At 44.5% G+C, this 15,184-nt stretch overlaps 2 protein-coding genes across 2 annotated transcripts; both read left to right on the forward strand.

The window, feature by feature from the left end:
- Window positions 1-2,649: 2,649 nt before the first annotated feature.
- Window positions 2,650-8,834, forward strand: LOC119656900. Its single transcript, XM_038063584.1, has 2 exons — window positions 2,650-2,732; window positions 8,150-8,834. The coding sequence occupies exons 1-2, from the start codon at window positions 2,650-2,652 to the stop codon at window positions 8,832-8,834; spliced, it is 768 nt and encodes a 255-aa protein (XP_037919512.1).
- Window positions 8,835-8,869: 35 nt separating this feature from the next.
- Window positions 8,870-12,035, forward strand: LOC119656901 (uncharacterized protein K02A2.6-like). The gene is made up of 2 exons (XM_038063585.1): window positions 8,870-10,405; window positions 10,647-12,035. The coding sequence occupies exons 1-2, from the start codon at window positions 8,870-8,872 to the stop codon at window positions 12,033-12,035; spliced, it is 2,925 nt and encodes a 974-aa protein (XP_037919513.1).
- Window positions 12,036-15,184: the final 3,149 nt, after the last annotated feature.

Genomic DNA, 15,184 nt, shown 5'->3' on the forward strand with positions numbered 1-15,184 from the left:
CCAGGTATTCCCAGGCTCTATGCATCTCCAGCAACTCCGGGAATTCTATCTCAAATCAATGATGAGATTGCATATCGACTGTGTGCTGATATGTCGCTGCTGCAACTACAATCACTTGTGTATTGTGGTGCAGTTGCGGCTATCAGATTGCACGGTCAAAAGATTTGCTTTCGTGTTATTGGTTTGAGTGACAAAAGGGATCCACCATGGAAAATTCGTCTGGAACGTCGGCGGGACTCACTAAGGCAGGACTTTGCTAGACTGATTCAGATCAGCACTGGGAATGCCAGCCGACGGGTGAGAAATAAAGTGCAGAGGCTTTACCGGAACTATGCCATCCCCTGTGAGACACCCGTAGTTGAAATTTTGGACACACTAAAACAGAAACTTTCTGTCATATGCAGTCGGTTAAGACGGTGTGGCGAAAATTATTCCAGACGTGTCCAGAATGTAACATACGCGAGGAACCAGCGGAGCTTTTTCAGACCTCTCAACGAATCCCAAAAGAGCGCCCAGACAATACAGTTCTCGGTGACGGAAGCAAAAGAGTATTGGGGTGGACTTTGGGGGTTACCTGCCCAGCATGCTGAGCATGCTGAGTAGATCACCGCCGAAGGCACCCGCCATGCCAATACACCTGGCTTGAATTTTGCGGATGTTACCGAAGAGGAAGTTCGATGAGCCATGAACATCTCGAAGAACTGGAGAGGCCCAGATCTGGATCGGGTGCAGAATTTCTGGTATAAGAAATTTACCAGCGTACACAGTCGGTTGGCACGCAGTATAAATGAGGTCATGAGTCGGACGGAGGAATTTCCACCTTTCCTCACAGCGGGGATTACCTACCTTATCCCTAAGAAGGACACGGTGCAGGACCCCGCAGACACAAGACCGATCACTTGCTTACCAACCCTCTTCAAATTCATCACGTCCATTATTAGTGGAAGGATCAATGCGCACCTCGAGACCAACAACATTCTGTCCGAGGAGCAGAAGGGCTGCCGAGTTGGGTCAAGGGGTTGCAAAGAGCAGCTCATTATCGACTCGGTAGTTGTAGGACAAGCAACTAGAGGCCAAAGAAACCTCATCAGTTGCTATATCGATTATGCCAAGGCTTTCGACAGCGTTCCGCATACCTGGCTAATCGACATCCTACATCTGTATCGCATTGATCCGAAACCAATAAAGTTTTTGGCGACAGTCATGGAAGGGTGGCATACCACCTTATCCGTGCGTACATCTGAGGGTGCTAATACCTCAGAGCCCATCCGTATACGGAGAGGCATCGTCCAGGGGGATTCGTTGAGTCTCCTTTGGTTTTGTATGGCACTGAACCCCCTTTCATGGCTACTGAATGATGCTATAGGGCATGGTTTTGCAATAAAGTATGGCCTACGTGCTAAGTGCGAACTGACACATTTGATGTACCTAGATGACAAGCATCTTAGAAGTCTGTTGCGAATAATAGACATGTTTGAGCCGTGATATTCGGATGGAGTTTGGATTAGACAAGTGTCGAATCCAAGCCATCCGCAAAGGTCATCACGAGCCACATGCCGGACATAGCATTGGTAACCTCCACATCGAAGCTATGACCGAGACAGACTTCTACAAGCACCTAGGAATTCGGCAAGGAACTCATGCTCGAGTTGGTGATTTGAAGGATGCTCTGCTGTCCGAATTCCTACGACGTGTAAAGCTGGTGCTGAAATCGCATCTCTCGGGGAAGAATAAAATATGTACCGAGAATTCTGGCTTCCTTCTATTTGAGTTTAGTGTTCTTTGTTTGTAAGTGATGTTTCTCCCAAAACTCTCTTATAGTGAAACTTAAATGATTTTATGGCTGCTTCCCATATGCCGCCAAAGTGCAGTCCGTCAGGAGGAGTGAACGACCATGAAATCTTAACATTATTTACATACGTCTTTCTACTATCGCTATGGAAACTTTTTAAAAGATGAAATCGATCAAAATCAATTTCAATTTGGACGACCCTAGTCGAGGACAGATGAAAATGCACATGTAACCCTCACTTGAGGTAATTCCTCGATCTCTTCATGGCGTGAATTTAATTGGTCCTGCATAGTCAGTTCCTGTTGTTGCAAATGGGGAAGGAAAACAAAATCGCTTGTTGAGCAATGGTGCACCAGACTGAGTATCGAAGATATTTTGGGCATTTCCTCAGTACAGATTTCACTACCCTTTTTCCACGGATAATGTAATATTTTCTAAAAATTCTAGATAAAATAAGCTGCGACCCGCCATCTAACCAAATGGGTGGTAGCCCCTGGTCTTCTAAGGCTCGCCAGTCGTCCACCGATGGTGCCTGAGATTCTGAAGTAAAAGTGATGTCACGGATGCTTTCTTAGCAGCCTGGGTGTCGGAACGTTGGCGTAGACCTGGCGTTTGAAACTTCGAGCCCAGTTCTCACCGCCATTTCCAGGATCCATTTCCCTCTAGAGTCTGGTTGAGGCATGCCCCATTCAAGCGCCCTGATATTAAAATCACCGCCTACCAGGATTCGCCCTCCGTGCGCGAAACGGCGAGCATCAAGCCGGCACCGAAATGTTATCACTAAACACCGAATCCGGACAAACCCAATTCCTTGACCTTAGGCAAGAACGCCAAGTCGAAGGATGTCCTGAACCCAGATGGCAGCGGTACCCGATAGGTCGAGATGCCACGAAACCGGGTTCCTATTCAATCAACCATTCTCGAACGGCGGTAGCAACTGGTGAGTGGTTGCACTCAGGTAGCGCCCTAACCCTTACTAGTTCCACCCTAAAGATTGGACACCGCCTCGAAACCACTGTGTGAAACGCTCTTACCAGAAACACCACGATCCCTGTAAAGAATGCAATTTTCGCTTGCATTGCAGGTCCTCAATTGGTAACTTACCAGACCACATCAGCAGCATGCTGTCCTTCCGTCGGGCCCCTTGTAGTCCAAATCCTTGTAGTACTTGATAGGGATTACCGACCCTGCATTCTACCATGCATACGGACCAACATTCCCATAAGGAATGAGGATCCGAGTCCAGAACAGGGATATCAGCCATCCTATTGCCAACTTGAGGTAATCTATATAAACTTGGGATTATTAAAAGCTACACAAGTATTTTGATAACCTAAGGTAAATCGGTGGCATATATTACAATGTATCTGAGCATATTGTGTCAAGTAGGAGATCGTGGATTTCGCGTACAAAATACATAGCGTGAACCAAAATCAAGGACTTATACATATCAAACGCAGCTGCTTTGCAATGTTCCTTCAATTTCCATCTCTTACGATGAGACTTATAAAAGTTATTTGCATTGTCAATAAACTTCCATGCACCCCCACACATATATATGTACGTCCACGATGGAATAGAACGTTATCAACCGTCACCTTCCACCAGGCCTAGTTCTTTGGAGTTGAAGAAAATTTCAGTGCCATTCAATTTGCAGCTTTCTGCCTCGAAAATTTTATAGGAAAAACTACTTTTTGACTTTCAGGAAAACTTTTGTAACGAATTAATTTATTTTAGTTCAGCAGCAGAAGTCATAGTTTCCCTCGAATTAAATAACTTTTGAAGATTTGAATTAATAGCATTTGCGGCGTTTCCGATGCAGATTTGGATAAACCCTCACTTCGCCAGGAGTGACTTGAGGAAAGTACTTGAAAGTTGGCAATGGGTGTGACCGTAGCTGTTCCTACATCCATTCTTTCATTCATATCAAAATTTAAGGCGAGGAATTCATCACACGCGGTCAAAGGGTAGTATAGGTCCCAGGGCGAAACGTGGATTGGTACTCACGATTGAGCATAAAACCTGGGAAATGCCTGTTGAACCAACATCAACAGCTTTACTACCAAACCCTATCTCCACCTCCACGTGGTGACCGCTGGGAGCTCTTTCTTAACGAAAAGCTGCAGACGAAGAAGGATGAAGGCGAGTCTCCCGCGCCTAAAAACGGGACAAATTGTACCAACTGGTCCTGCAGGTTGGGGGTTAGGTAGGGCTGCCAACCTTACACGGAAAACAACTTGTTACGAAGTCACAACAGGAGCCTCAGACTGAACGGATTACACAACGACGGACCCCCATACGGAGGAGACTGCAGAGTCAGAGAAGGATATCTTCTACGAGGCAGTAGAACGAACCCTCGAACCCTGTCCCAGATATGATATCAAAATCATACTTGGGGATTTTAACAGCCAAGTAGGGAAGGAGCCCTTATTCAGGCTATACGCTGCCTCCCATAGCTTACATAAGGATACCAATGATAATGGTTGTTGGAAGTACCTGGTTTGCGCGGAAACCGGTCCACAAACATACATGGGCCTCTCCAGACGGGATCACTTTCAACCAAATTGACCACGTGTTGGTTGAACGCCGCCACCTCTCAGCCTTGATGAATGTCAGAACATGTAGGGGGGGGGGGGCAATATAGACTCGGATCACTATCTCGTTGGCATGGTGCTACGAGCTTGAATTACGACACCACCTACAATCCTCTCTGACAATCAAGTGAGAGTGAATACTGAAGCCATCCAAAACACAGCCCCCGCGACACCTATAACAGGGAAATGGATGCCGCAATAACTGCAGTCAACAGAGGGCCTGGAGATGAAGCATCAACAAATGATCTTCACAACCACCTGAAGAACGTTATCATTGATACGGCCACAAAGATACTTGGCCCCAGCCGCAAAAGGAGTCGGAACGGCTGGTTTGACGATGAATGTAAGCTAGCAACGGAACGGAAGAATGCCGCATACCGAGTAATGCTAGATTCTCAAAGAACGCAAGCACGCGCAGAAACTTATCACGAACTCGTCGGGCGGAGGAGCGGCTTCACAGACGGAAAAAGGAAGCCTGGGAGAACCAACAGGTCTGTGAACTCGAAAAGCACAGGGAACAACCGCACCAGGCGCACAAGTTTTACCAACAAGTCAGCAGGATGAAGCCTTATACACTTCGATGTTCATCCTGCCGAGACAAAGAAGGAAATCTGATTTCCGACAGAATGGGCATATTGGAGCGATGGGTTGAGTACTTTGATGAGCTACTGAACAACCAGAACATCGGCGAGTTGGAGGTCCCGCCAACTGAAGACGACGGACAAATACTGCCACCACCAAGTTTAGGAGAAACAGTCCGTGCAATTCTTCGGCTAAAAAATCATAAGTCGCCAGGAGCCGATGGAATTACAGCCGAATTGGTTAAATATGGAGGCGAGCAGTTACACCAAGTAGTTCATCAACTTGTGCTCAAGGTATGGGACAGCGAATCAATGCCTGACGATTAGCAAAGAGGCATTATTTGTCTCATACATAAAAAGGGAGATATCACACAGTGCAGAGATTACAGAGGTATCACATTGCTGAGTACCATCTATAAGATATTCTCCTCTATCTTGCTAGGCCCAGAACATCATTGGCCCATACCAAAGAGGCTTCACTCCAGGAAAATCAGGAATAGATCAGATTTTCTCTCTGCGGCAAGCAATGGAAAAACTGTTGGAATATGGACAACAGTTGCACCATCTATTCATCGACTTTAAAGCCGCCTATGATAGCATAGCCAGGGTAAAACTGTACACGGCCATGAGAGAATTCGGTATCCCGACGAAATTAATAAGACCGACTAGGCTCACCCTGACCAATGTGCGAGGACAGACAAAAGCAGTAGGATCACTCTGAAGACCATTCGACATCAACAACGGTCTACGACAAGGGGATGCGGTATCATGCGTCCTCTTTAACCTGGCCCTCGAGAAAGTGATCCGTGATGCTGAGGTGAATGCAAGAGGTACGATCCTCTTCAAGTCCACCCAACTACTGGCCTATGCTGACGATATCGACATCATGGGAAGAACCACCCGAGACGTACAAATTGCCTTCATCCAGATCGAGCAAGCGGCGCGAGATCTTGGGCTGCACATCAATGAAGGCAAGACAAAATACATGGTGGCAACGTCAGCACCGAAGACGAATCAACCAACAACATCAAACCGCGCTGGTCAAACACAAGCACGAACAAGAATAAGGATAGGGGAATACAACTTTGAGACCGTTGACAATTTCTCCTATCTAGGGTCGAAAATCACAACCGATAACAACTACGATGATGAAATCCGCGCACGGTTGTTGTCAGCCAACAGAGCCTACTTCAGCTTACAAAGACTGTTCCGCTCGAAACGTCTCACCATAGGGCCGCTTGCCGGATATTCGCGAACCGTGCTTCCAAGATTGCCCAGCTGCTGGTTAACTGCAGATGAGATACCGTGTCCTTTGTGGCGCCTTTCAAGTATCCGAGTAAGTACTTAATATTTTGTATGTTTCCTAGCGCACGGTTCGAACGAATGACCGCCTTAAATATCTCAATCTTCAGATCTTCCTCTCGAAATATTCAGGTGTTTTACGCCCTATACCGTCCTTCTGGTAATTCTTTTCTAGTGTCGCCCCCTCGTTTATGATCTCCGCTTGTTCCTCAAGCAGTATCTCCGTCATGATTGGTATTCTATTTTAATGCAGGGTGCGGCAGCATAACTTCCTTTTTTCAAAACTCAATAAAAACTATTGTATGCATCGGAAAATATTAATTTATTTTTTATAATGTAGGTATATGTCTAAAGTTTTTATTTACATTGTTTTGAAGATCAAATCTGTTAGGTGACGTCCCCCATTCTCCATACATTGCGTAAACCGATTTCTGTCGTTTGTCATGACTCTTGTTAGCATAGCAGGTGTTATGTTCGCAATTTCTTCTTGGATGTTGGTCTTCAAATCTTGTAGGGTTCTTGGATGGTTCACATAAACACGGGATTTCAAAAAACCCCATAGAAAAAAATCACAAGGGGACAGATCGGGAGAGCGTACCGGCCATTCCAAATCGCCTCTAATTGAGATAAGGCGCTCTGGAAAGTGTTCCCTGAAAACAGCCATCGATGCTCTTGAAGTATGTGCTGTTGCACCGTCTTGTTGGAACCAAGTGTCCCCCAAATCCAAATTTTCTAGCCGTGGGAAAAAAAAAATTCTGTAGCATGTTTACATACCGGTCCGAATTCACTGTCACTGTAACCTCTTTTTCCTCAAAAAACCAGGGACCAATAATTCCAGCTGAGGAAATTGCACACCACACTGTGACTTTGGGTGAATGTAAAGGCTTTTGATGCAATTCTCGAGGGTTGGTGTCAGCCCAGTAGCGCATGTTTTCTTTGTTAACCGACCCACACAAATGAAAATGGGCTTCATCGCTAAAAAAACAATAGCACCCTCAGGAACGACATCAAGAAAAAGCTCACACGCGTTCATCCGAGAATTGAAGTCACGTTCTGAAAGTTCCTGCACTATCGCCATCTTATAGGGATGAAAATGAAGATCATCACGAAGAATTCTTCTCACAGAACGATCGGATAGTCCAAGGGCAGATGCGTGTTTGCGCGCAGAACGCCGTGGCGATCGCAACATTGACGCTCTCACTGCTTCAATGTTCTCAGGTGATCTAACGAGCCGAGGGACTCCAGTTCTTCCTTTTGTCGCACTTGCAGTTTGTCTGAATGTAGTGACCCATGTAACAATTGATTTGCGGTCTGGTACGGGAGCCAACGGGACTAAATTAAAGCGATTCCGAAATGCACGCTGTGTTGCAATAACCGAACATGCGCTTGAAAAGTAAACCTCAACGGCAAAGGCGCGCTCCTCACTATTCCAACGCATGATGGCGACTGAACCGTGTCGGGAGAAAACTTTACAGTATCCCCTCTTGAACGAGACCACTAGCGCTCCGCTATGACATCAACTAACTGAGTGGCGCGCATTTTAAAAAACGAAGTTATGCTGCCGCACCCTGTATATGGTGGCAACGTCAGCACCGAAAAGGAACCAACCAACCGATAACAGTGTAGGGGTGTGACAATGCTGTCATAAGTTGTCATAGACATATCCGTCAACTGTCAGATCCTCTCGCTCAATCTACAGTCATGATTTCAATTCCGCGTGTTTGTAATTTGAGTTAAATAAAAAGTTTAATTGTTAGCTACAAATCGCGTTTAATTTACAAACGTTAACACCCAATAGCTACAGTGGTGACCCCGGAAACTATTTTCTAAAATTTTTTTCCCAAAATCGCTTTGCCTGAGTCGGATGCCGACAAATTCAGCGATGCTTCGGATGCGTTGCAAATCAACGAGGAAATCGCAGAAATTCGTAAAGTCAAATTTCCCGAATTTTGGAAATCTCGACCGGCGCTCTGGTTCGCCCAAATCGAGGCCCAATTCCTCGTTCACAACATTCGATCCGATCAGACCAAATTCAATAAACTCGTTTGTGAACTAGACTGTTCCATTCCCGAACAAGTCGCCGATATCATCGAGTCCCCACCCGAAAAAGATCGCTCCAACACGATTAAAACACGTCTCATCAAACAGTTTACTGAATCCGAAGGCAAACGACTCCGAAAATTGCTAAATGATGTCGAACTGGGTGATCAAAGACCATCCGGTTTGCTGCGCAAAATGAAACTGCTCGCAGGAGATAAAGTTGGATCCGAACTGTTACAATCGATATGGATGCAACGGCTTCCCGAACATATCCGCGCTATTCTTGCCTCGACGGACAGCACCGATAACGACAAACTCGCTGAGATCGCTGACAAGATTTTAGATGCTCGTGAACCCCAAATCGAATCTGTTCAGCAGCTTTCCACGAATACTTTTAATGATCTAAACTCATTGAAACAGGAAATCCGATCGCTGCGTGCAGAAATACAAAACCTCAAACATGATCGAAGCTCTCAATTTCACGAATCTCGAAATCGTAATCGCAGTTCGTCGCAAAGCAGATAAAAATCGAGGTCAGCAACACGCAATTTTCCACAAATATGTCGCTATCATCGAAAGTTCGGCGTAGCAGCGATAAAGTGCATCAAGCCATGCACATATACAAACCCGGAAAACTAGCAAAGTCGTTGTTGAATGAGGCGACCAGCAACGACTGCCTAGAAAATCGCCTATTTATTGCCGACAAAACAACCAACATACGCTATCTCATAGATTCAGGTGCCGAAATTTCTGTTTTTCCCCGAAGGCTGATTCGCGAAACTTTAAAACCGAAAAGCCTACGTCTCTTCGCTGCCAACGGTTCCACCATTTCGACTTTCGGAGAAAAACTGATATGTTTAAATCACGGCCTCCGTCGGCCATACAAATGGATTTTCCAAATTGCTGATGTCGCCCGTCCGATACTGGGAGCCGATTTTTTAAAACAACATGGACTGTTAATCGATGTATTAAACAAACGTCTCATTGACACCACGACAAAACTCGGAACGTCTTGTGTTGTCAAAAGAACGACCCACAGTGGAATTTTCACCGTTCACAACGACTCCCCGTATTACCAACTACTGAACCAATTTCCTAGTATAACGAACCCGAGCTCAATTAACAAAAAGCCTGCAAGTAACGTTCGACACTTTATAAAAACCACCGGCCCTCCCGTAGCAGCTCGTGCTAGGCGTCTTACACCAGATAAGTTGGAAATAGCTCGGAAAGAATTCGAATATATGTTGGAGCAGGGCATTTGCCGCCCATCTTCGAGTCCTTGGGCTAGCCCGTTACATTTGGCCCCCAAGAAAGACGGATCCTGGCGACCCTGCCGGGACTACCGCGGGCTAAACGCTGTCACAGTTCCAGACAGATATCCGATCCGTCACATTCACGACGCAACTGCTGGTTTGGCAGGTAAGAAAGTTTTCTCAAAAATCGACCTCATACGTGCGTTCTATCAAATATTAATGGCTGAAGAAGATATCGAGAAGACTGCCGTCATTACCCCTTTCGGCCTCTTTGAATTTCTGGTCATGACGTTCGGTCTGAGGAATGCAGGCCAGACTTTCCAAAGACTAATGGACAAAGCTCTTCGAGGCCTAGACTTTGCAGTCAGCTACATAGATGACATTTTAATTGCGTCCGACAATTTTGAACAACATCTCGAACACTTGCGATTAGTTTTTGAGCGTTTGGAAAAATTTGGCATTGTCATCAATCTTTCGAAATGTGTCTTTGGAGCCCAACAAATCGAATTTCTCGGTCACTTGATCGACGCAAACGGAATTCGCCCAATACCGTCACGTGTTGAAGCCATCTGTAACCTAAAACGACCAACAACAGTCAAGGAGTTACGACAAGCACTCGGAATTTTCAATTTCTATAGACGTTTTTTGAAAAATTCCGCAACTACGCAAGCACCACTCAACGAATTTTTGAAGGGCAGCAAGAAGAACCACACACGAACAATTGACTGGACAACGGAAACCATCAATGCGTGGGAATCATGCAAAACTGACCTCGCGAACGCCACTCTTTTAGTGCATTTTAAACCAAACGCCCCGCTTTCAATTACCACTGATGCCTCTGATGTAGCCGTCGGCGCGTCTTTAGAGCAGTATCAAGACGGAGAGTGGAAACCATTGGCGTATTTCAAACGAAAACTCAGCCCAGCAGAAAAGAAATATAGCACCTACGATCGAGAGCTGCTAGCTATCTTCGCCACTATCAAACACTTCCAATATATACTGGAAGGATCAAATTTTTGCATAAAAACCGATCACAAGCCTCTCGTTTATGCTTTCTCTCAAAAACCAAATCATGCTTCGCCAGCTAAGTTATATATCGCAATTTTCAACGCATATCAGCCACATACCAGGAAAGAGCAACATAGTCGCCGACTTACTATCACGAGTTGACGCCATTTCCATACCATCTTCGTTCACCGCAGACAAACTATCGCATGAACAGCAACAAGATCAAGAACTTCAAGCCTTACTAAATAGCAACACAACATCATTAAAACTACAAGCAATACAGACTGCAGGACAACTTCCAGTTTATTGTGACGTAACCGACAGTAAAGTCCGACCTTACATCCCTACCCAACTTCGACGAAAAGTATTCGACACTATTCACCAGCTCGCTCATCCAAGCGGACGTTCCACATCGCGACAAATTTGCAACAAATTCGTCTGGCCGAATATGCGTAAAGACATCCTGTTATGGTGCCGAACATGCATACCGTGTCAACGTTCGAAGGTAAGCAGACACACGAAGAACGTTCCTCAGCATATCACCATTCCCGATGGTCGATTCGATCAGGTACACATCGACATAGTTGGCCCGTTCCCACTCTCGAAAGGTTTCAAATATTGTTTGACGATGATAGACCGATTCTCTCGTTGGCCGGAGGCAATACCGATAAGCGACCAGACAGCGAATACAGTCGCCGAAACTTTTTACAACAATTGGATAGCCAGATTCGGAGTGCCACGAATAATTACAACGGATCAAGGATCCCAGTTTGAATCGGCACTATTCCAATCACTCGCGAAACTAATCGGTTGCGAACGAACAAGAACCTCGGCATACCATCCAGCTTCCAACGGCATTCTTGAGAGATGGCATCGTTCCCTGAAAGCAGCAATAATGTGTTACGGAAACAAAAACTGGGTCGATTCTTTACCAACCATTCTACTTGGACTACGATCGTGTTACAAGGATGATTTAAACGCATCATGTGCCGAGCTCATGTATGGATCCACTGTACGACTGCCAGGTGAATTTTTCGATGATCAAACTGTTGACGATAATCCAGCTCAATTCGTGAATCAACTACGAGAACAAATGCGTAATATTCGTCCAACACAATCAGCACATCACAACAAACCTGTCGAATTCATACACCGAAACTTAAGTTCTGCCACACACGTATTTCTACGAGATGATCGAGTTCGTACATCATTATCGCCACCTTACTCAGGTCCGCATCCTGTTATCGAACGAATCACCAATCGTCTATTTCGAATTGAAGTTAATGGAAAGAACTTCAACGTCTCAACAGAACGACTAAAGCCAGCCTTCTTCCTGAATGACGAAAATAAAACTCACCAGGATCTTAAACGAACATATTTGTATTCCAGACCGCCACCGAAACACACTTATCCTCCAGCGAAAAGTCATCGTGACGGCAATGTCACTCGGGGGAGAGTGATGTAGGGGTGTGACAATGCTGTCATAAGTTGTCATAAGTTGTCATAGACATATCCGTCAACTGTCAGACCCTCTCGCTCAATCTACAGTCATGATTTCAATTCCGCGTGTTTGTAATTTGAGTTAAATAAAAAGTTTAATTGTTAGCTACAAATCGCGTTTAATTTACAAACGTTAACACCCAATAGCTATAACAGCTACGATGAGGAAATCCACGCACGGTTGTTGTCAGCCAACAGAGCCTATTTCAGCTTACAAAGACTGTTCCGCTTGAGACGTCTCACCATAGGGTCAAAGCTCTTACTGTACAAGACAATGATCTTGCCAGTCCTCATGTATTCCTCGGAAACTTGGGTTCTTAGCAGGAAAAATTGCGAACTCTTGGCGGCGTTCGAGAGAAGTATCCTCCGAAGAGTTTTTGGCCCCCTACATGAGGATGGACAATGCCGTAGCCTACATAACGACGAAATCTATGAGTGATACCAGGACCGTCCGGTTGTGGATAAAATCCGGCTCAATAGGTTACGGTGGGCGGATCACTTAATCCGTATGGATGAGGATGATCCCACCCGGAAAGTCTATAAGGGTAATATCTATGGTAGAAAAAGAAGACGAGGCAGACTCTGCCTAAGATGGAGCGAAAGCGTAGGCCAGGACGCCAGACAGCTTTTAGGGATATCGAATTGGTGGACTTCGGCGCAAAACAGGGATGTCTGGAGTTCCTTATTAAGGCAGGCCTAGACCGAATACCGGTTGTTGCGCCGTTGATGATGATGATGAATTCACCACATATTCCAATCTAGTGTTATTCACTCGCTAGTTCACCCACCAAATAATCATTTCCTGAATATCAAATAGCTGGTAGGCAATAAAACGCTATCCGATGTGTAATTGAATGATATAATTACAATATTGATACCACTAATAGGGGAACGAGGGAGACAAGACAACGCTCTACGATACTTCACCCTCAGGTCGTCATGATGAAGTCATGTAAACCATAATTCAATAACAATCAATACCACTGTGCTCACTGGAGAGATAAACCATCAAATCTTATCTTGTAAATGCCCTTAAGATCTAATTGAATTATATTTTCACCTAAAATGTTACGACGCAAGCTTTGAACTCAATTGAGCTCTCAGCATAACGACGAACATGAGAACTTAAAGCAGCCGCGGTGAAACTAAATCACGATTGGAACAAATTCACGAATTAGAACTTAAAGGACCTCCCTGAGCAGTTAATTAGGAATGAATAAATTATTTGCTTTAAATCGGAGTGAAAATTTACGTTAACACTTCTCAAAACCAACAGACAAAGTGGATTCTATGGTGTATTTGGCATAGATGAAATTCAACTGAAAAAGATACAATTCAATGTAAATGAGATACTTTAAGCATGGAATATAAAATACGGTTGAATAGAAACTCGTAACCAATTTCGTACAAATATTCTGTTATTTTGTTTACCCTTCCGATGCGGGAAACAAGGAGCCCATTTTTTCGCATAAACAAAGTAGAAAATAGGCAATTCAGTGAAGGGAAGCAAAGGGATATTTCCCTTGTCTTATCCAGAATTCTTAATAAATTTGATGAAATTTGAAATTTAGTAACTTAATGTAGTTTAATTGCCTAATTGCTAACTCATTAACCCGCGCAACCAATTGAACTCGCATTCAATAGATTTGTTCCTTCATCCCACTCCGGTCGTCGGATTGGGGTCCTTTCCAACCTAACCCCAATAAAAATAACAGATCCTTCTAGGAAGTCTCATCCTCTCATTTCCATTATTCCTTTATTATGTTTTGCTGCCCCTTAAACAGCAATTAATTTTTATAGCCCTGTTCACCCTTAAACAGATTATGATAGCGATAAATTAATTGAACGAACCCGCTGAAGAAGCCCAGATACAAGACGGTCAAATGTTCAGAAAGGGTCAGGGGAATCCTATGCAAAGCACTGGAGAAATATAATAAGTTTTCTTTCAGAAAGACCAAGTTCCCGACCTGGAAGAATCCAATTAAAAATTAATGTGGAACAAATTTTATCATCTTATGTTTTAGGAAGGCGTGCTTCAATGGAAAACCTATGCGAGTACCAATTGTAAGGATATAGCTATGCCCAGTGAAACTTCGAATCTGGAAAATTCAAGAACGGAGTCGGCTTTTGGAGACGAACATATCATAACTTACTAAAATATCTGCACGGCCGATGTTCCACCCTTATTTTCTATGTATCCCTAAACGCTATATGCTGGGAGTCCTACTAACGACGCGACCTCCGCTATTTAGTTTGACAAGAGGTGGAGTCGTAGGAGCTAAAACTTTTCTGTCTACATATATCCCACGTATATGATATACACTCTCACCTCAATCTATTCTACATTCTTCAAGTGCTGTGAGGCTTTGGGTTATCTGGAGGCAACTCACGGTGGAATCAACCCCACGCATTCGGATGAAACTCATCTAATTGTTGCAAATACGTCGCCTGGGGCGTGATGACTATTCACCAGCGTCAACTACGAGAGAGGTCGTAAACCTGAAATCTACACCCCAAATGGCTAGCAAGTCATTGAATTCCCACATTTCCGAATCCACCTCCCAGCGTACCTGCATGCCCCAAGTTTACACGACACTTGGTACGAATAGCAACAGGATCCAGTGAAGGTAGGGCTAATAGCTCTTGGCCAAATACACCAGATTCCTTATACACTGAATACTGTTCCTGTCTTTACTGCTGAAATGGTTTCGGACGTCCATTTGTTGTGGACGTTTATAGTCCCCGGTACGGGAAATAATGGAAAAATTCAATTCAGTTTTGACGACCTCTACCATAGTCACCTTATTGGGATTTTAAAAGCTAAAGCGCCCACATGTGTGCATGTGTATGTTCCTATCGAAAGCAATATAGAAAATTCAGTTCACAGAGTAAGTCGAAGATTCAACAATGGACAAAAATCTCACAGAGGTAACTATTGGATTTTGATCAAATTGTATTATATCTTCAGGGGCCCGGATTAATTCCAAATGCTCGCAACCTGAAATGTATAAAGACATTCTGACTTAGAAAGCATCGGAGAAAATTGTCCTTTTATTACTGATTGATACGACGAGACCGTCTTTGGTTCGTAAACTTTGTTCTGGCCGCTGTCAT

This window comes from Hermetia illucens, chromosome 5, assembly GCF_905115235.1.
Source record: "Hermetia illucens chromosome 5, iHerIll2.2.curated.20191125, whole genome shotgun sequence".
NCBI lineage: Eukaryota > Metazoa > Arthropoda > Insecta > Diptera > Stratiomyidae > Hermetia > Hermetia illucens.